General features: G+C 38.0%; 2 protein-coding genes across 5 annotated transcripts in view; one reads left to right on the plus strand and one right to left on the minus strand.

The window, feature by feature from the left end:
- Positions 1-23586, plus strand: part of PC (pyruvate carboxylase) — a 1112699-nt gene that overhangs the window by 980737 nt on the left and 108376 nt on the right. The gene's annotated exons all lie outside the window — the stretch shown is intronic.
- The window catches only part of LRFN4 (leucine rich repeat and fibronectin type III domain containing 4), a 32855-nt gene that overhangs the window by 2275 nt on the left and 6994 nt on the right, over positions 1-23586 (minus strand). Inside the window, exon 2 of the mRNA XM_089689963.1 lies at positions 8860-10259. Coding sequence (XP_089546089.1) covers positions 8860-10241 — 1382 coding nt within the window. The 5' untranslated portion in view covers positions 10242-10259. The remainder of the gene's footprint in view (positions 1-8859; positions 10260-23586) is intronic.

Here is a 23586-nt window from a genome sequence, read left to right on the forward strand (position 1 = left end):
TTTAAATTAGGGATCACCAGAAAAGTGCCCTCTAATATAACAGTTAGTATACTGCCACCTTGCATTGGCGATTACTATAGAACTGACCTACCACTATTGTATGCAAATGTAAAATTCTGCCCCTAATATGGGTAGTTGGTAAAAATTATCAGTCTGCCATTGCTCATGAAACCCCTAACAACCTCTGGAGGAATCCCAGACTTCCACTGAACTCTGGTTAAGTGAGGCTGGCTTTAATACAGCTGCTGGCACCTAGCCTCTCTTGCTTCATTTACAGTAATGAACAAGGACTTTTTGGCTTCTTGCCAAGACATTGTAGTCTATATTAAAATCAAACTGAACGCTTTCCATCTTTTTTTAATTTGTTGAGAATGACTGTCAAGAGATCAATCATATGGTAAAACAAATCTTAAGAGATTTATTATCAATTTGGACCATATAGGTCTCAGCCACTAACAAAGATTAGTTCACAATCTTGGATTTTGCCCCAAATCCATATTAATCACTTTGTCATCACTCTACAAATTGAGGACTGTGGAGGCCCATCATTTTCTAATCTTTAGGGAATTAGCTATTACTGGCACAATGTTGGACCTCTCCCACAAAACAAGTCTATGACTCCTTTTTTCCCCCCTTTTTACTCTTCTGCAGACTTTATACTACTGTACTGAAATGACCTATGACGATTCTGTAATCAGATTTTCTCTTTAAAAATGTGTCAGATGCGATAAAATCAAACCGGGAACTAGGACAGCCAAAGCAATAAAATTATTAGTATCTTATATATGTTTGATTCTATATGTAGATATGTACATAGACTGTGCAAAGATATAATAACCCATTGTAAATATGTACACTAATGGAATTTTAATTAGTCATTAAATTCTTCAAATTTGCATATGTAAGGACAAATGTGCTTTTAATAGAAATTACATTATGACAAATGCTCAGAGTTGACTTTAATTTTTTTCTTTTTTTTGCTAAAGTCATAACCAGCCAAATAGATATGCTCTCACTGAATACATCAATTGCCACATTATCTTAATTATTATTATTATTCTTAAGTTAATACACTTTGAAATAATTATTGTAATGCAGAGCAATTGCTAGGTGTCTATGAATGCACAATTTGGTAGGGTGTGCTAACAACAGAAATGGAGCTCATTAATGGGATGTAAGTGCATTCTGGCATGCTTGCTTTTAGGACCAATACAGGCTTCGTGACACAGAACATTCCACTGCAGATAAATCAAGCTACTGTACTGTAGGTTGTTTAAAATTATTCTGTAAACATCTGTGCATTCAGAAGTTGAAGTAAATATCATAGACACACCTAAATATTAACAGCGGGTATAATAAGTATTAAGCATGTCATAATTTTTCTCAGTAAATATATTTCTACAGGTGCTATTGACATACGATTTTCACCACATGTCAGTAACAACCCATGCAATCCATACATACAAAGAAACCAAAACAAATAAGTTCAGAAATTAAGTTTTGTGTAATAAAATGGAATGACACAGGGAAAAAGTATTGAACACGCTAAGTGGAATTTCTTTAACCATTTGTAAAAAATCATTTGTAGGTAAAGACAGCTTCAAGATGCCTCCTGTATGGAGAAACCCATTACATGTATTGCTCGAGTGTGATTTTGGCCCATTCTTCCACACAAACATTCTTAAAATCTTGAAGGTTCTGTGAGCCTCTTCTATGAACTCTGATCTTTAGTTCTTTCCATAGATTTTCTATTGCATTCAAGTCAGGTGATTGGCTGGGCCATTATAGCAGCTTTATTTTCTTTCTTTGAAACCAATTGAGAGTATCCTTGGCTTTGTGTTTAGGATCGTCTTGCTGACATGTCCACTCTCATTTTATCTTCATCATCTTGGTAGATGGCAGCAGATTTTTATCAAGAATGTCTTGGAACATTTTTCCATTCACCCTTCCTTCAATGATATGAATTTTGCCAGTACCTTATGCTGAATAACAGCCCCACACATGATGTTCCCACCTCCAAACTTCACTGTTGGTATGTTTTTGGGGTGATGTGCAGTGCCATTTGACCTTCAAACATGGTGTGTATTATGGCATCCAAAGAGTTAAATTTTGGTCTCATCTGACCAGACTATATTCTCCCGGTATTTCACAGGCTTGTTGAAATGTTGTGTAGCAAACTTTAAAGGAGCTTCAACATGATTTTTCTTCAGTAATGGAGTCTTGCGTAGTGAGCATGCATACAGGCTATGGTGGTTGAGTGCATTATTTATTATTTTCTTTGCAACAATCCTACCTGCTAATTCCATGTCTTTCTGAAGCTCTCCACAAGTGGTCTTTGGCTCTTGGACAATTCTTTTCACTTCTCTGTCTGAAATCTTACGGGGAGCACCTGGTCATGGCTGGCTTATGGTGAAATGATGTTCTTTCCACTTCCGGATTATGGTATCAACAGTGCTCACTGGCACATTCAGAAGTTCAGAAATCCTTCTGTAACCACTGCCATCAACAATAAGGTTGTGAAGGTCTTGAGAGTGCTCTTTGCTTTTTCCCCGTCATGAGATGTTTGTTGTGTGACCCCTTGAAAATGAGACATCTTTTTATACACCATCAGTTGAGACTGAACCAGCTGATATTAATTTGCACTGACAAGTTGCAAGATTTCTTTCTAATTACAGATAGATTTCAGTTGGTGTCTTGGCTTTCCATGACTTTGTGTACCTCCATTTATTCATGTGTTTAATACTTTTCCCCTGTGTCATTCTATTTTATTACACATTACTAATAGTTTCTAATAAAATAAAAATCAATAATTTTTGAACGTATTTGTTTTGGTTTCTTTGTATGTAATATATTTACCTAGAAAAATGGTAACGTGTTCACTGCTCATTTTGCCCGCTGTAGAACCATATCTTTAACCTTACTACTAATGTAACTTGTCCTACAATTGCATCTTACTGAGAAGCTGAATATTCAAGTAAACCTCTAGTTAAATGTTATGAATCCAGAAAGTAAGCAGTTTTAAGTGAAAGAGTACTATTCAGGTATTCGGTGACTATACTATCTAGTTTCTTCTGGTTAAAATATCATTAACCAGCATAAACTGAAAGGGAAGGGGAATATAATTTATTATTAAAGTTTGTTGTGATTACTATCATTTCTTGTTCTCAATATGTAATTGTTAAATAAAAAGTACTGTTGGTTGGTTTTATCAAACCATCATCACAGATCAGCATATACTAACGTGGCCATGCTCTGAAGTTCCTGTCAGCCTATCCTAACCGTATTATTTTTTTTTTTTTCATCTTGATGCAAGCTACCTGTTGGTAGATGCAATAATTCCTCATTAAAACAGAGCTCCACCCAAAAGAGGAAGTTCCAGTTTAAGGCTTCTTCCCCTGCTCTCCGTTAAGGATTGGCACCTTTAGGGAGTGGGGCAGGTGGGAGGGGGGACCCTAATTTGATGGGTACCTGCTCCTACTTCCGCTGCGTAGTCTTGGAAAATGTGACAGGTCCTAGAAGACTACAGGACCATTCACAAAGCGCAGCGCTACTCAGACAGTATGAGGACAGGGCATCAAGGGACAGGTGAGAGTTTTTTAAAAGTCAGCAGGTACAGTTTTTGTAGCTGCTGACTTTTATTTATTTTATTTTGCCTGCACCTCTGCTTTGGGTCAAACCATTCACCCAAGGTCCAAACTTTACTTAAGGACTGTCTTATATTACCCTTCATTACCAAGTCATTTTTCAGTGTTGTGATAATTTGCTCACAATTACTTCATCATGCAACACTGAACAAATTAGTATATATACAGTAGCAAAGGTTTTAAGTAGGTGTGGAAAAAATGCTGTAAATCAAGATAGAAGTGCAAATAGTTTCTTTTTTAGCAATTAACAAAATGGAAAGTAAATGAACAGAAGAGAAATCCAAATCTAATCAATATTTGGTGTGACCATCCATTGCCTTCAAAATCGCATACTTTTTTCTAGGTACATCTGCACACAGTTTTTGAAGGAACTCAACAGGTATGTTGTTCCACACATCGTGGAGAGCTAACCATAGACCTTCTGTGGACGTAGGCTGCCTCAAATCCTTCTGTCGCCTCATGTAATCCCGGACATTCTTGATGATGTTTAGATCAGGATCCTGTGGGGGCAAAACCATTGCATCTAGAACCCCTAGTTCTTCTTTACACTGAAGATAGTTCTTAATGACATTGGTTGTATGTTTAGGGTCATTGTCCTGCTGCAGAATAAACTTGGTATGGCATGATGAATAAGTATCTGCCTGTATTTCTCAGCACTGGGGACACCATCGATCGTGACCAAATCTCCAACTCCATTTGCAGAAATGCAGTCCCCAACTTGCAAGGAACCTCTACCATGCTTCACTGTTGCCTGTAGACACTCATTATTCCACTCTTCAGCCCTTCCTCGTGAACACACTACCTCCTCCTACGACCAAGTATTTCAAAGTCTGACTCATCAGTTCAGAACACCTGCTGCCATTTTTTTGCACCCCAGTTCCTATGTTTTCATGTATAGTTGAGTAACTTAGCCTTGTTTTCACATCCTATGCATGAAAACATAGGAACTGGGGTGCAGAAAAATGGCAGCAGGTGCTCTGAACTGATGAGTCAGACTTTGAAATATTTGGCTGTAGCAGGAGGCAGTGTGTTCCCATGGAAGGGCTGGAGAGAGGTACATTAATGGGTGTCTGCAGGCAACAGTGAAGCATGGTGGAGGTTTCTTGCAAGTCTGGGGCTGTATTCCTGCAAATAGTGTTGGAGATTTGGTCACGACCAATAGTGTCCTCAATGCTGAGAAATACAGGCAGATACTTATCCATCATGCCTTACCATCAGGGAGGCATGGGATTGGTCCCACATTTGTTCTGCAGCTGGACAAGGACCCCAAGCACACAGCCAATGTCATAAAGAACTATTTTTTGTGTAAAGAAGGAGTCCTGGAATTGATGGTTTACCCCCCACAGAGCCCTGATCTCAACACCATTGAGTGTGTTTGGGTTACATGAAGAAAGAGAAGGATTTGAGGCAGCCTACATCCACAGAAGGTCTGTGGTTAGTTCCCTAAAATGTTTGCAATAGCCTATCTGCTGTGTACCTTTAAAAACTATTTGCAAGTGTACCTAGAAGAATTGAAGAACTGATGCAGTTTTGAAGCAAACGGTGGTCACACCAAATATTGATTTGATTTGGATTTGTCTTCTGTTCATATACTTGCCATTTTGTTAATTCATAAAAAAAATAAACTGTTAACACTTCTATAGCTTGTTAACACCTGCCTAAAACTTTTGCACAGTTTTGTATATGTGTGTCTACGTATATATACAGTATATAAGTATATATATATATAATTTTTGTTTTAATGGATAGAGTGTTCTTTAGGTGGTATTTCACCTCTTCAATACTGGCCACTTTCATTCTCTTCCTGCCCAGGCGAATTTTCAGCTTTCAGTGCTGTGACACCTTGACAATATGCACGGTCTTGCAATGCTGTAACCAAACTACATTATATTTTTTTTTAACACAAATAGAGCTTTCTTTTAGTGGTATTTAAGCACCACTGGGTTTTAATTTTTTTTTAAACAAATGAAAAAAGACTGAACATTTTTGGGACAGTAAGTTTTGTTTATATCCGTTCTAAAATTTAGCAAATAAGTAATTTTTATTCTTTACTGATGTGCACTGATGAGGCTGCACTGATAGGTACTGATAAGTCTGCACTGATGAGCATTGATGGCCCATGATGGGGAGGCACTGATAAGGCTGCACTGATAGGCGGTACTGATGGGCATGGACATGTACTGTATACTATTCACCTCCTGTTTCTTTAAAACTAAGTTTGTCTGGTATAGTGACATGATCAGCCTTGGAATTTTAATGGAATTATAGTAGCAAACTGCCAGAAAGTAAGTGAGGGACGAGTGCACAACATCACGTATATACATATTTTTGCATTTCCAGGTAGGATTTACCCCCCTTTCTTACCAAGCCATTTTTTGCGATACAGCGCAGTGTTACTTTAACTGACAATTGCGCGGCCATGCAACACTGCACTTAAATTAAATTTATGTCCTTTTTTGTTTTCCACAAGAGCTTTCTTTTGGTGGTATTTGATCGCCTGTGCAGTTTTTATTCTTTGCGCTATAAACAAAAAAATACTGACTATTTTGATAAAAAAACAATATTTTTGACTTTTTGCTATGAAACATATCCAGTAAAAAAGATGTAAAAATCAAATTTCGTCATAAATTTAGGCCAAAATGATTCTGCTACGTCTTTGCTAAAAATAAAATCCCAGTACATGTAAATTAATTGGTTCAAATGGCGGTAGAGATACTGGAATGTTTTTTTTTTTTTCTACTAGTAATGGCGGAGATCAGCAACTTATAGCAGGACTGCGGCGTGCTTTCTTACACTGGTAGGAACTGATTTGGTGTCACTGACATCCCCAGTGACACCAATACAGTGATCAGTGCTAATAAAAAGCACTGACACTGTACTAATGGCACTGGACATGAAGGGGTTAACATGTGGGGCGATCAAAGGGTTAACTGTGTGCTGTTTTACTACGTGGGCTGTGTCTGTGTTTTACTTTAAGCACACTGCTATGCAGAGCCATACAAAGCAGTGTGCAGAAGCTGGCAGGGGAGAGATCTGTATTGTTTACATACAGGTCTCTCCCCCATCAGAGATACTTGCCGATCACAGGGTGCAGTCAAGTAATCACCGTCTAGGACCCGGTGATTGACAGCCAAAGTCGCACACGACCCCTACCTGGAACTGCAAAATCACGTATGTACGTGATTTTCTGCACCCCTGCTGCCCTGTAGCAGTATTTCTTCTCTAGGGCAGAGGGGAAGTAGTTAATACTGCATTTAGGCTGGCACCCCCTTCTGTTCCCTTTTTCATTTCTATAGAGTCGTGCTTCACTATATGGGGAGCTGCCACAATAGTGCTCATTTTATGCACTTTATGGAGTTTTTAATAATGTTGTATTCATATGTCACGGTGCTTATTGTTGCTTCTCAGCACCATCTATATTGTGTTTTTTCACAATACACCTATTAGTTGCAATGGATAAGAATATTGTCAGTAGAGTGACATGTAAATAGCAAATACATTATTATGGTGTGTTTTCTTTAGGGATTTTTTAAAATATTTATCATACATAGCTATTATACAATCTGTTTAAGAAGCTGCTTTGAATACTTCATTCAGGGGCCTGTTAAGAGTATATCACTAGAATGTGCTTGCAGTTTTCAGCTAAAACTGCCCCTTCACCTAATAAGCTTGTAAAGCCCTAAAATCATTAAACCTGTCACTACCAATTTGCCAATGACTTACATGTTCTACTGAATGCTTAACCTTTTGTACTGTGTGTATAACTGCCAGTGTTTCAGTCAAGATGTCCATTGTGAACCAGTTGACATGTTGATTGATGCAGGCATAGGTCACTGCTTCATTGCAGTTGATGCATAATTATTATGTAACAGTGTATGAACAACCTTTACTGTAAGAATTACTAGAAACATCCATGTTTGCAAGTCTTATATACTTGCACTATTGTTTTTCTCCGATGTTTCTACTTCAGTAATCATAGTTTACACTCAATAATATACACATAATATACACACAATTTGACAATACACACAATTTATGTAGCTTTCTAGAAAATTGCAGAGTGTAGGTTTAAGCCACATTCGCTAAACTCGGAGCACTCCTGGTTGAGCATGCAGTGAGCTGAGTGCACAGCTGTCACAGAGGTTGACGCATGGCCACAGGAGTGTTGCTGAGCTGATGTATCACTTTTGCCCTGTGCTGCACATCTGAAGATTCTTCATTAGCCTTTTTAGCAAAGTATATGCTGCTAGAACTAACCTTTGTACCCTTATTGATCCAAAGATTTAAGCTAGTTTTAACAATTTGTTTTAGTTACTGGACATGTCATCAGTTCAGAAATCAATTTATTATCTTGTACAGAAGTACAGGTTTGTGTATAATTGTGTGCAGATTAAACAGCCAAAGTATTCAGCACACAGTGGCCAGCATGAAAGTGTATGTCTAAAGGGATGTTGGGGATGTGTTCTTTTATAAAATATTTATGAGAGAAGATTTGAGGCAGTGTACTGTGACATTTACAGGAGTTTTCCATCCCTCCTACCAAACATGGAGCAGAAACAAGCTGACAGACCCATTGATCACATCACTGGGTCTCAAACGAGGAATTTCTTCAGTACAAAATACATTTTAATTGCATGTTGACCAGGGGAAGGGGAGAACAAGGGGAGGTACTGTTTATATAATGCAAGCATTGTTCTGTTATTTATTTCTCTGTTTTGTAAGAGTTTAAAATACCTAGTGGTATTACTTAATTAGGCTTGTTTTATATGAAAGATGTAGCTATTCTAGAAGCTAATGAAAAAGCTGTTAAGCGGATGTCTGTTATTCTAAAACTAGACAGCGCCTACAACTATTTTTTTTTCAGTGAAGGGTATCTGGGCCAGGTATTTGGTAAAACTGTTCTTTCCATTTGCACAGCAGCCATGTTTCTACTTATCAGAGTGTTCCCTTTTAATTCAAACTGGAGAAGCACCTCAGTGTCATAGGCAGAAATAACAAAAAGTGAAAAAAGAATTTAATGAAATTTAATGTGAATAGTGCTCTGCAAAGGTTAATATACTTTAATCCACAATGTATCACTCTATCCTCCACCAAAAGCAAAATTATTAACTTTGGTTTAATCTTATTTAATTACTTGAGAAAACTTACATTTAAAGGTAGTTTTTGTCAGTGATACAATTTACATTATGAAGGTTTTTTATCTGTTTTGTCTTACCTGTATACCAATGTTTCATCAGCTGTGCAATTGTACTGGATCTGGTACATCCATACTACATAGGCTGATCTGTTCATGTACCACCGTACCAATGCAGAGGAAGAAGTTACATCAGACACCACTACTGCATTTTCTGTTGTCTTTCTTTCTTCTGTGGTGTTGCTTGATGTCTTGGATGAAGTAGTAATGTCAGATGAACCAGGGTCCTGTCTCAGTACACTAACTGTTCCATTGTTGCGATGAGGCAAAGGAATCATTTTGAGGTCAACTTGGGCGGTTGATTCTCCAGCAGCATTAATTGCTATACAGGTATAGGCTCCATCATCCCTGATTGTGGTGACCAGTATATCCAAGGTTCCATTTCGGTAAGAAGCAGTCCTAGAAGAGTTTGGCATTATCTTATCATCTGGGGATACCCAGTGTATAACAGGTTCTGGGTCTCCAATTGCCCGGCATTTTAGTGTTGCCCGTTGCCCTTCAAGTACCCAGAGTTGATGTGTATGACGAGTGATAAGAGGAGGCTCACAAGTAAACTCTTCCTCTGGTATAGACCAGAAATAACGTCCTGCTAATTGTGGAGGGGAAGCACATGTTTCCATATCATCCTCTCTCACCAGTCGCCGTAACCATAAGAGTTCACAGTTGCAGTGAAATGGGTTACCACCAAAATTGAGCACTATTGTGGATGTGTAAGGGGTAGGGCTAACTACTCCAGTTTGGGAACGAACAAAAAGAGGGTCTGGAGGTAGTGTGTGTAGCCTATTAGATGTCATGTCCAGCCTTGAAAGTTTGTATAGTTCAGAGAATGTCCCTTCCATTACATAGTCTATGAGATTATGGTCAAGATTGAGTGTATGCAGACTAACCATGTTCTGAATAGCCTCCCATGGGGCACTAATTAAATTATTATATGACAAGTCCAGGTCCTCTAAAGTAAGAATGAAATCATCAAAAGTGGCCACTGGGATTGTCACAAGCTGGTTATTATTGATAATAAGATGCTGGAGATTCAGCAATCCTCGTAAAGCTTCCTCATGAATGGATGTTAAACGATTTCCATCCAAGTGCAAAGACCTTAGGCTCTCAAGATCACCAAAGGCATAAGGTTGAATCATATCTATGGTATTTCTTGATAGAGTGAGGTCAACCAAACCTGTCATGTTGAGAAAGTCTTCTTGTGCTACCACTCGAATAAAGTTGTCAGCCAACCGTAGCTCCACAGTCCTGCGGTCTATGTTAGGTGGGACATAAAGCAGCCCCTTATTGGCACACAGCGTGCTGAGCGACTCCGAAAGGTTTTGGCAGGTACAATGAAAGGGACAAGAATGGACAATGGTCACAAGGCTTCCTACCAGCAGAACACCCCAGACCAACTTTTCCATGGTAGATTAAGTATTACCCTGTAAAGAAAAAAAAATAGGATGATGTTAATTATGTATGCTTTGTGCGTTTGCTCATTCAGTTGTTGTGTTAAAGGTATTAGTTTTGGAAATCACAATTGTAGAATTCTTGAAGTGTGTACAATGTTATTTGCAATTTCAAACAATATAATTTTCACTTTATTAATAATTAGAAATTACTGAATACATACTTTTGAGACATAAAATATAATATTTATCATAAGAATGGAATCTTTAAACTTCTTTTTCTCCCCTCCCCAACTATATTATGTCTAACATTTACTGAAACACACTTTGAGGAGATTTTCTTTTCACCAAATTGCCCCGACATTATAATCATGCTTTTTGGAAACACAAAAATGTTTTTTCCCAAAGCTGCTAATCAGATGCTTTCTTTGTAATTCTAAATATTTAAATTGTTTGGATTATTCCTGTTGTATCTACACATTTGCTTTGCACATATATTTTGCCTACTAATTTTTGTAAATTGAAGTTATTTAGATGATGCAAATTTTTGTAGAATTTTAAACACACAAAAATAATTTAAGTGGAAGTTCCTGTATAGGAAGCCCTATTAAGAGGCCAAACCTTACCTGTAGATTTAAAGTTATTGAACTCAGTGTAAAGTCAAAATATACAATAGCTCAACTTCAGGGGTATGGAGAGGGTAGGCACAGCCTTACTTCCTCCCCCCAAAATTCCTGAAGCAAATATTACTTTTTCTAAAGTTAGTATTAAAATAGGATCTTCAAAGGGCCCATATCTGCACTGTGATTCTACAGCAGCCATTGTTCTGAGGAAAGTTGGTATGGGTTCCTTGATCAATGGTTGATTGTTTTATTGCCTGATGGTGCCAGTATATTTCTTGTACTGACTTCACTCAGAAAAGCCAGTGGTGTGGGTTGAGCCTTTCCTTTAGTTTCCCAGGTAAGTCACCATTGACACTTCATAGCTGTCAGTAAATCTGGCATTTTTCATACTAACCATTAAATGCAAAGGGGGCCCCTCTCCTACTGACCACCAATGTTAAGGAACACTATGCTTACCAGTAATCTGAGAGAACACTTTTAACAATAAAGTTCAATCTAAAGTTGCACTACAGTACTGACCACCAATGTAAGGTCCACTACAGTTTTCTGCTGAGTTTCTTTAGTTTTAATTTAGATGTATTGTTATATACACTGATCAGTAACATTATTATGACCACTGACAAATAAAGTGAAGAAAATTGATTATCTTGTTACAATAGCATTTTAAAGTTGGTGGGAGATATTAGGTAGTGATCAAACATGTTGTCTCTGAAGCTGGTGTGTTGAAAGCAGACAAAATTGGGCAAGCATAAGAATTTGAGCAACTTTAACTAGGGCCACACTGTAATGGCTAGACTCCTGGGTCAGGGCCAAATGGCAGCTCTTGTGGGATATTCCAAGTCTTCAGAGGTCATATCCTAGAAAAAATGGTCAAAGGAAGAAAAACTGGTGAACTGGCAACAGTGTCATGGGCGGCCAAAGCTTATTGATGCACGTGGAGAGCCAAGGCTGGCCTGTGTCGTTTGATCCAATAGAAAAGCTACTGTAGCTAAAATCACTGAGAAAGTTTATACTGGTTCTGGTAGGTGTCGGAACATACAGTGCATCACAGTTTGTTGCATATGAGGCTGCTTAGCTGCAGAGCAGTCAGGGTGTCCATGCTGACCTGACAGTGTCCACAGCCAAAAGTGCCTACATTGGGTACATGAGCATCAGAACTCGACTATAGAGCAATGGCAGAAGGAGGCCTGGTCTGATAAATTTTAGAATGGCTTGAGGAACACAATAACGAGTTTGAGATGTTTACTTGGTCACCACATTCTCCTGACCTCAATTAAATCGAGCATCTGTGGTATGTGCTTTGAAAACAAGTCCGATCCATGGAGGCCCCACCTCATAACTTACAGGACTTGAAGGATCTGCTACTGATGCGTTGTGCCAGATACTACAGCATGCCTTCAGTGGTCTAGTTGAGCTCATGCCTTGATGGGTTATGGTGGGTAGTCACAATGTTATGGCTGATCTGTGTATGCTCATATAGCAAAAGGTGGGTTCACACCATATGAGGTTATAAAGCTTCTGTGAGAACCATCCCTATCTCAAGTCTTTATACAACAATCATCTACCCCAAAATCAATGAGATAAGTACTGGATTTTAAATGTACCACAAAAAAGGTATCAAATATACAAATATAAACATATGGCACCATCTTTGAAGGAGATGTGTATGCAGTGGTGAAGGTTTTTTTTCCTTATGTGGGGTATGGGAAGGCCTTGATGATGTTTTTAGCACATTGACACTTATTACAATATAGTTTCACCTGTCTTTACATATTTCCTGGTATTTTCCGGGGCTGTTTTTGGTCCTCTGGATTTGACCAATATTAACATTCTGGCCATGTTATAAGCTTGCCTTAAGGGTATATAGGGGACAGTTTAAACTTTTACCTTCTGATGTTACAGTTTGTTCAAATTGGACATAATGATAAATGATACACAATACGTACATAATTATGTATTATTATGTATTCTAAGAAATAATACATAATGATAAACATCTATGCCAGTGCAAATCCTGAAGAAGCGATCTTGCATTGTGAAACGCGTCGACTTGAAGCGCTAAGTGATAATTACATCTACTTAGTATTTAATCTGATGGGGTTTAGTGACAAAATATGGCTGTTACATAGGTAATAAAATACATTTTTCTATTTTTTGTCTATTTAATTCCTTTTGTTGTACATTTAAATTCCTATTGCAATACCCCTACACTTTTTGATACCCGCTATACAAAAATTACTTTGTAAGAATTATTTTCTTTAAATGAATACGTTTAATCAGTGTAATTTCCAAATCAAGACCTGAAGAGAAAAAAGAAAAGCCATATCAGTAGCCCCACTGCTTGTAAGTCAGTTATGTGTTTTATTCCCAGGGAACTGGCATTTTGTGCTGGCTGATAGCTAAAAAGAGTGGGAAATTTGAGTGGAGAGTGAAAAAGTTTTACTTTTGACTGCTGGTGATTGCTAGTGCTTGTAGTTGTTTTGTTTTCTTCTTTGGGTCTTGCTAAAAGCTTTTACTTTTTTAAATCACTTTTTCTGTCACTTTTTAAATAGCATTTTTTTGCTTCCTTTCCTTTTCTTCCTTCAGTCTGTTAATTAAGGGGAGGGGTTAATTGGTCACAGGTGATACAGGTCCTATATAACTTGCTGTAGTGCTCACTCTTAGCTTGCTCATTTTTGAGCTTGCCTGTATTTTGCTTGCTGGACTTTTGACCAAGTAGACATTTGTTAAGTGGAGTTAAAAAAACTGAGTTTATAACAGGAGTCTACTAACCTGTAAGTGACAACTGATATTTCCTATTAATATTGTAACTGGGATAATGTGTGCTAGCAGGATGGAAGGTTTTGTGCAGTGCACAGTGGCCGCATGTATGCAGCAATGGAGCAACAGCTCCAGGATGGATATCACTGTGACAGATGTGAGCGGGTTGCCCTTCTGGAAACTCATGTTATAGATCTGGAGGAGCAAGTTGCAACACTTGAAAAGGGTTATATGCTCTCTGAGCAGGTAGCTAATGGGATTGATGTGGAGGGTGGAGGGACTAATCAGGATTATCAGGTAGGAAGATGGGTTACTGTAAGGAGAGGGAGTGGTAGGGGCTCACAGAAAAGGAAGGCAGGCGCTGGGTTTGTGCACCCAAACAGATTTGCCAAGTTGGGTGAAGATGTGGGGGTGGCAAACTCGGGGGTGGCAGCCATGGATGTCACTGCTATCCCTAACAGTTGGGAGGGGTAGTGCAGGAAGGTCTAGACAGCTGGTGGTAGTAGGGGATTCTATAATCAGAAGGACTGATAGAATAATTTGTCACCAGGATCGCCTTAACCGAATGGCATGTGGTGGACCGGGTTGATAAATTACTGGGAGGGGCTGGGCATGACTCAGCTGTCTTGGTCCATGTTGGAACCAATGACAGAATAGATGTAAGGTGGAGGCTCCTTAAGAATCAACTTAAAGAACTAGGCTGCAAGTTGAAGGGAAGGACCTCCAAGGTAATATTCTCTGAAATTGTACCTGTGCCATGCACAACTCAGGAAAGACGGGGAGATTAGAGAACTCAATGCATGGCTACAGACCTGGTGTAAGAGGGAAGGATTTGGGTTTATAGAGCACTGAGCTGACTTTTCATTGGGGTGCAACCTATATGCTAGAGATGGTTTGCACCTAAATGGAAGGGGATCTGCTGTGCTAGGGGAGAGGTTTATGGGAAGGCTGGAGGAGTATTTAAACTAGGATCGAGGGGGGAGGAAGAATTAGATTGTAACGGGGTAGACAGATCAGACAGGGGTCAATCCTTATTGGTGGGTGGAATGGGGAAAGATGGGGGAAGGCTATGTCAGATGATAAGAAGGTTCCCATGTTACAAATAACCAGTGGAATTGGTACCATTTGTATGAAAATAAAAAATATGCAAAATACGTGTGAACAAGGTGTCAATCGATTAAAGTGTTTGTTCATCAATGTCAGAAGCCAAGCAAAATAGGTGAGTTGGAAGCTTTGGTGCATGAAGAGAACCATTATTTAATTGGTATTGCTGAATCTTGGCTTCATTCTTCACATGACTGGTCCATTAATATTCCTGTCTCTGTTTTCGTTCGGAAAAACAGGGTAAATAGGAAAGGTGGTGGTGTCTGTCTATATGTGAGAAGTGATCTCAGAGAGAGTGTGAAAGAGTACCTAGTTGATGGAGAGTGTGATGAGGCTGAAATATTATGGGTGGAACTGCACATGGGAGTGCATACTACAAAGGTAAGTTTGTTATAGGCCTCCCAGTGTTAATGAGGAGGTGGAAACTCAGCTCCTTGCATGGATCAAAAGGGCTGCAAAGGCTGGGACAGTGATAATAATGAGGAATTTTAACTACCCCGAAATTGACTGAAGTAATGGTACTGCAGGAACAGTTAAAGGTCAAACATTTATAAACCTACTACAGGACAATTTTATGGCACAGTTCATAGAGGCCCCAAATAAGAATGATGCTCTGCTGGACCTGGTAATCTCAAACAATGCAGAGCTTATTATGAATGTCCATATAAAAGAGCATGTGGGTAGCAGTGACCATAACATGATTTCATTTGTTAGTTGTAAACAGCGAGCACATACGGGAAAAATAAAAACCGCTCAGTTTTAAGAGGGCTAATTTTCCAAAGCTGAGCGCTGCTCTCCAAGACTTAGACTGGGAGGGAATATTGGCATCAATAAACACAACACAGAAATGGGAGTTCTTCAAAAAGACTGTATGTGAACACACTGCAAAATATATTCCCATGGGCAACAAATTTAAAAAGCTAAAAATCAAACCTATGTGGCTTACGGCCAAAGTTAAAAAAGCTATAGAAAATAAGAAAATAACTTTTATTAACTATAAAAATGAAGGAACGCTATAGCAGGACCAACCCCAAAAAATTCTTCAAATATATTAATAAAAAAAAGGTCAGGTCTGAGCATGTAGACCCTTTATAAAATAATCTAGAGTGGGTGACTGGGGACAAAGAGAAGGCAAAATTATTAAATATCTTCTTCAGTTCTGTGTATACAAAGGAGCATGGGGGAGCTCCTGTCCATAATGGGCATGTCATTGACACAGCTCCAGATGATCCACATTGGCTCACAATTGATATGATCTAAAAATATTTAGACAGAATAAAAGTGAATAAAGCACCTGGACCGGGTGGCATACACCCACGGGTCCTTAAAGAATTGAGCTCTGTCATTTCAAAACCATTGTTTTGAAATGACACATCGATGAGTTTTTGCTGGAAAAAAATATTTAAGCAACAGACCGCATGGATTCATGAAAGACAGAAGTTGTCAAACAAATCTGATTTCTTTTTATGAGGAGGTGAGCAAAACCTTGGACAGAGGGATGGTGGTGGACGTGGTATATGTGGATTTTGCAAAAGCGTTTGACACAGCTCCCCACACATGGCTAATGTGTAAGGTAAAGTCTACGGGCTTGGAAAAATCTGTATGTAAATTGATAGAAATCTAGCTAAAATATCGTATTCAAAGGGTAGTGGTTAATGATTCATACTCCGAATGGTCTAGGGTTGTCTGTGGTGTACCCCAAGGTTCAGTGTCGGGACCCTTACTTTTTAATGGATTATAAAAGTGAGCGCTCTAAAAGGTAGCAATAAAAAACCTTAAGCAATAAAATACATCAATAAAGTGCAGCGTTAGTAATAATCAGTCAATGTTAGATCAGAAATATATAAATGATCCAAAAGTGACAGTCCGTGCAGGTCTAGGTGACGCTAGTATCAATCAAGATCCAGTGTCGGTGCTCCCAAAATAATATGGTAAGAATACGCACCCACCAGATGCGTAATGTGAATACGCATTGAACAAATCAGTAGAGGTCCCCTCTAGGAGTTGGATGTGATCTTGGACAAGGATAATCCTTCCTCTGCATACAGGTGGTGCTGTTGGAGCTCTTAGATGGTAATGGATCCAGTCTGCCAGAGGCCCCTTTAAAGGGTGGGTGGATATAGAAGCCTATGTGTCAGGATCTCTCTTCTCTGGATGCTTGTAAATAGAGATGAGCGAATTATTCAAAAATTTGATTCGGCTGATTCGCCGAATTTGCGGGAGAAATTCGATTCGATGCGAATTTATTCGCCGCAAATTTAACTTATTAAAAGGGTTTCTAGGCTTCAGAGAGCCTTTATATTAGTGCAGAACACTGTACCTTTAATTTAAATGCCCTTGGAGTCTGCTGGGGAAGAGAAATAATACTGTCAGTCAGTATGACATGCAGATGAGTGCCGTCGATCTTAGAATCACCGCACACTTCACTCATTTGGGCAGTCACGGGGCACGACGAAGAAGAAGAAGAATGAAAAGAAGAATGAAAAGAAGAAGAAGAAGAATGAAAAGAAGAAGAAGAAGAATGAAAAGAAGAAGAATGAAAAGAAGAAGAAGAATGAAAAGAAGAAGAAGAATGAAAAGAAGAAGAAGAAGAATGAAAAGAAGAAGAAGAAGAATGAAAAGAAGAATGAGAAGAAGAATGAAAAGAAGAATGAAAAGAAGAATGAGAAGAAGAATGAGAAGAATGAAAAGAAGAAGAAGAATGAAAAGAAGAATGAAAAGAAGAATGAAAAGAAGAAGAAGAAGAAGAATGAAAAGAAGAATGAAAAGAAGAAGAATGAAAAGAAGAAGAAGAAGAATGAAAAGAAGAAGAATGAAAAGAAGATGAAGAATGAAAAGAAGAAGAATGAAAAGAAGATGAAGAAGAATGAAAAGAAGAAGAAGAATGAAAAGAAGCAGAATGAAAAGAAGAAGAAGAAGAATGAAAAGAAGAAGAAGAATGAAAAGAAGAAGAATGAAAAGAAGAATGAAAAGAAGAAGAAGAATAAGAATGAAAAGAAGAAGAAGAATGAAAAGAAGAAGAAGAAGAAGAATGAAAAGAAGAAGAAGAAGAAGAATGAAAAGAAGAAGAAGAAGAAGAATGAAAAGAAGAAGAATGAAAAGAAGAAGAAGAATGAAAAGAAGAAGAAGAAGAATGAAAAGAAAAATGAAAAGAAGAAGAATGAAAAGAAGAAGAATGAAAAGAAGAAGAAGAAGAATGAAAAGAAGAGAGAATGAAAAGAAGAAGAAGAAGAATGAAAAGAAGAAGAAGAAGAAGAATGAAAAGAAGAAGAATGAAAAGAAGAAGAAGAATGAAAAGAAGAAGAATGAAAAGAAGAAGAAGAAGAATGAAAAGAAAAATGAAAAGAAGAAGAAGAAGAATGAAAAGAAGAAGAATGAAAAGAAGAAGAAGAAGAATGAAAAGAAGAGAGAATGAAAAGAAGAAGAAGAAGAATGAAAAGAAGAAGAAGAAGAAGAATGAAAAGAAGAATGAAAAGAAGAAGAAGAATGAAAAGAAGAATGAAAAGAAGAAGAAGAATGAAAAGAAGAATGAAAAGAAGAAGAAGAAGAATGAAAAGAAGAAGAAGAAGAATGAAAAGAAGAATGAGAAGAAGAATGAAAAGAAGAAGAAGAATGAAAAGAAGAAGAATGAAAAGAAGAAGAAGAATGAAAAGAAGAAGAATTAAAGTACAGCAAAAAGTGTATCTGCAGAGAGCTCCGCTATTTCTGACAGTTCTCTGACAGTTCCTTCACATTTACAGCGGTTGAAACATTGTATCTATTTATTTCCGAATAAAAACATCTGTATCCTAAATGGAAACAGATACAATGTTTCAACCGCTGTAAATGAACTGTCAGAAATAGCGGAGCTCTCTGCAGTGACACTTTTGCCGGCTGATCGGGAAAAATTCGATTCGTGCACCCGAAGTTTGCTAAAATTCGGATTCGATGCGAATCGAATTTTTCCTGATATTCGAAACGAATTCCACTTCGCCAGGTGCGATTCGCTCATCTCTACTTGTAATGTGCTGGATCCGAATGGCTCTGGCACAGTCCGCACTTCTCCAGTTCTGTAATTGGCTGGCTGTCGGAGCTGCAGAGCACGCCATCCCATAGAGCGTGGGAAGTTTCATTCTCACACTGCGGACTGTGCCAGAGCCATTCTGATCCAGCACATTACAAGCACCGATAGAGGGGAGTTCAAGACACATAGGCTTCTATATCCATCCACCCCTTCAAGGGGCCTCTGGCTGACTGGATCCATTACCATCTGAGAGCTCCAACAGCACCACCTGTATACAGAGGGAGGATTATCCTTGTCCAAGATCACATCCAACTCCTAGAGGGGATTTGTTCAATGCGTATTCACATTACGCATCTGGTGAGTACGTATTCTTACCATATTATTTTGGGAGCACCGACACTGGATCTTGATTGATACTAGCTTCACCTAGACCTGTACAGACGGTCACTTTTGGATCATTTATACATTTCTTCTCTCACTTTGACTGATTTTTACTAGCGCTGCACCTTACTTTTTAATATATTTATAAACGATATAGGGTGTGGGATTAAAAATACCATTCCAGTCTTTGCAGATGACACCAAGCTGTGCAGTGGAATAACATTCTTACAGGATGTCTTCAACTTACAAGCTGACCTCAGTGCACTGTTTAATTGGGCCACTATGTGGCAAATGAGGTTTAATGTTAATAAATGTAAGGTTATTCACTTGGGGGCTACGAATATGCATGTATCATACATACTGGGGGGGGGCAATTGGGGGAATCAATGGCCGAGAAGGATTTGGTAGATTACAAGCTTAATAATGGCATGCAATGCCAAGCTGCGGTTTCTAAAGCGTTCAAAATCCTCTCTTGTATTAAGAGAGGTATAGACTCCAGAGAGAGAGAGACATCATTTGTACAAATCATTAGTAATACCTCATCTGAAATATGCAGTTCAGTTTTGGGTGCCAATTCACAAACAGAACATTGGGGAACTGGAGAAAGTACAGAGAATGGTAACCAAACTGATAAGAGGCATGGAGGAGCTCCGCTATGAGGACAGATTAGAGAAACTGAATTTATTCTCTCTTGAGAAGAGTAGATTAAGGGGGGATATGATAAACATATATAAATATATCAGTGGTTCATATAGTGAACTCGGTGTAGAGTTATTCACCCTTAGGTCATCACAGAGGATAAGGGGGCACTCTTTATGTCTGGTGGAAAATAAATGTAATCTCCAGTGAGAGCTGTGAAAATGTGGAATAGATTCCCTCAAGAGTTGGTTCTGGCCAGCTCAGTGGATTGCTTTAAAAAAGGCCTGGATTGTTTCTTAGATACACAGAATATAACTGGATACTAACATTTATAGGTAAAGTTGATCCAGGAAATATCTGATTCCCTCTCGGGCGATCAGGAAGGAATTTTTTTCATTGCAGGAGAAAATTGGATCGTGCTTTGCTGGGATGTTTTGCCTTCCTCTGAATCAACTGTGGGTATATGATTATAACTTTTTTTTCTTAATGGTTGATCTGGATAGACTTTTGTCTTTTTTCAGCCAGACTAACTACATAACTACAGGCAATAAAGCAATAAACAAAAGCTCCATTAGGGTAACGCTTAATGAAGAGCAACAGAATCCTGTTACTTTCTCAAATGCCTTTTTATCTTGTGGGAAACAATAGTGACTGGGGGCAAGGTTTTCCCTAGAAGATTTGTTGGATAGGAATTCTACTGGATCCCATTGGTCATGAGAACCAGCTGGATTGGTGGAGTATCTATTGATAGCACTTGAACCCCTGCTGATGTATGAATACATTTTACATTTCGGAAATACAACATTATATATTTTCTAGATTGTTTCTGTGTTGTATAGGTGTAAGGTTGACAGTAGACAGGTCAGGCAATGATCCTATGGCTATATACTACCTAATAATAGTCTGTGTAGAGACCCTACAGTAGCCAATCACATCAGCAGAAATAGTCAACTGAGTTTTTCTGGTCAATCTCTACTGTCCCCTAAAATAATGCAAAAAAGGTGGTGCCTGCATAAGTCATAAACCTGCACACTCTTCTGCTTGAAATATATATGCCACAATACTCTTCTGCTTGAAATATATATGCCGCAATTATTCTTTGTGATTATGTCTTATTTTTTCAGGTACCTTAACATGTGCATGTGCTCACACTTTTCTTTTTAAAACTGAATTAAAAAGAACTGCAGAACAGACCAGATCTACTTCTTAACTCAAACACTTGGAGTTTCTTTGGTTTTGATGTTTCTTGAGCAATAAAAGAAAAAGTAAAAGTGTGTATGGGCACCTACCAATGGCTGATGTTAACTTTTTTATTTCTGTTTTAATAGTTTTGTGTGACCATAGCCAATTCTCCAGACAGCTGAATAACTACTTTAAAAAAAAATTGCTTATCACGGCTTAAAAAAAGCTGTCTGCTTACAAATCTTCTTTGGAGTATCTAAAGGAATGTATGTTTCTACCACTGGCTGTCCTAGGTACTTGATTCCTGACTGTGGGGAACATGAATGTAGCTGGTTTTCTGCTCAGGTAACAATAATGGGGAGGAAAATTACCTGAGGTGTTAGTGATATTTCCACAACAGATGTTTGCTAAAAAATGTGAAATTTGCAGTTTTTTTTGTTTTTGTTCTTTTGTATACAAAGATATCTCTTTCCCTTGGCTTCCCTTTGTAATTTAATGTTAAGAGCTGTTATACCAAACTGAAGAAATAATTTAGAACCAAGCTTCTCTTCAAATATTTGTTTAACGTGCTGTTGTGAGCACCCATTTGATCACAATGTCAAACAATGTTCACAAATTCTTTATTTAACAAAGTGAGTTTAAGCATACTGCATGCACATATACAAAACCTCGTGTGTATATATAGCATTGCAGGTGGAGAAAATATACTAGTTACCATTGTGGTCTTTTAGTTATGTGACTACTTGTAAAATCTGAATATGCTGCACTAATGGTCTTTCTCAGCTTGAGTCCTCCTGAATAATATTGAATTTTCATCCTGTATCTTTATTTTGTGGGATCAATTGCTATTTTCATGTAGGGCTTTTCTTTCAATACTCAAGCTGTTTTCTGTTTCTGCCCTACAGGCATAACATGTTTAGATAAGAATGTGATGAGGAGAGTTTAGCCTTGAGCACTTTATGATAAATGTACAGTTAAGTTCACCTGTTTCAATCTGCTTTAAAAATATTATAGTCCATATTTACAAACTAATTTTGTGAGATGGCTGACTCAAAGCTCCATTATTGTAGTATCCTATAACAAAAGGATGAAACTGATATTTTTCCAGAATTTTTATTGATTCCATTATACATAATGCTGGCATTTCTGTGAGTAATTTCTTCCTCATTTTTGACAATTTTACAAGGGTGACAATTACCACCTGAAATCATAAAATTATTTTTAGAATCTATTATTTTTTTGCTAATCAAGAATTTACACAATTTTTAAAGTGTTACTAAAGGCAAAACTTTTTTTGTTATTTTATTTTGTTTTGGACAGTGTGGGAAGGGATTAGAACACTGGTGTGTTTTTCTTTACTCTGTGTGCCCGTTAGGGAGATTTACTTTCTCTGTTTATCCTGTTTACTCTTATCAAAAGTGAAGTTTAAAAAAAATCCCAAATTTTGGTTTGACATCAGAACACTAGTAGAGGGAAAATCTTTCAAAGCGGATACTAGTTCTAGTGACCCTGGGGACACACTGGGATTCCCAGACTGTTGAGGGATATCCTCACACTTTCTATTTTGGCTATGGAACAATAAGTGAAGGGAAATTACCCCAATGGGATACAAAAAAACCAACGGGTTACAACCCTCCCTTACTCTATCTAAATTGAAAAAAAAATGCCTTTAGTTGCACTTTAATCTGGAGTTTGATATGGGAAGGAGGTGGTGACATTGGATTGCCAAAAATTAAAATTGACCATATGGAATCCAAACCTATATAAACAGCCCTCTGAATGTTTAAAGTATTTTTTGCGAGAAGCTCCTTTTCAGCTCTATTCCATTTTACTTCCTCTACTTAAAATCTTGTACCACAGTATTACAAACTTGAATTTAGTTCCACAAAGCTATATTTGGACCACTATCAATATTTTGTTTTAGGATGAAATTAAAATTGAAGTTGGACATGTTCCTAAAATGCTTCAACATTTGCTCTTTTAAGTGTATGTGTGGGCAAAATCTAAAAATAAATAAATAAAGGCAGCTCTTCAATATGTGCACACTTCCCCATGCTGACAGTGTGGAAGATTGTTCCAGGTACTGTAAAATACCTGATGATCCTGCAAAAAAGATGGTCAGCTCTTAACTTCCAATGGGCTGCCATTGCTGTCACTGTTGCACTGAAATCTCAAGCAGTGTTGCTAGACCTTCCTAAAGAGAGAGAGCAATGTGCTGATATATATAACGGGGAGGATTTATGAAGATGGTAACGGAATGTGCAGAGGCAGTTCAGCAGGGCTGACAACACTGTTTGGGCTTTCAGTGGAGCACTGATAGTGTTGTTGGCCTACTACAGGTAGTTAGGAACTGACTGCATTTCCACGAAGGTCATCCGGTATTTTTGTCATCTGGTTCCTAGCCAGTGACTCAAAGTAGTTAAGGCTTATCCCACCCTAAACTGTTATTTTTGGAAGATACTGGCAAATTAAACAACCAGACTGTTTCTTATCTCACAAAACCTCATTTTATGAGATGTTTATGCTGAAGTTCCTGAGTCTGCTGTTGTTATTGTATCTATTTCTGTTAGATTTTTCTTTTGTTTTATATTTTATTAAAATGCAATTGGTGATTCTAGATCACTGATGGATAGAATAGAGTTTGAATTTATAGCCAGGAGATCTCGCT

The sequence above is a fragment of the Staurois parvus genome, unplaced genomic scaffold (genome assembly GCF_062004578.1).
Source record: "Staurois parvus isolate SC_StPar_1 unplaced genomic scaffold, SC_StPar_1.0 ptg000505l, whole genome shotgun sequence".
In the NCBI taxonomy this organism is placed as follows: Eukaryota; Metazoa; Chordata; class Amphibia; order Anura; family Ranidae; genus Staurois; species Staurois parvus.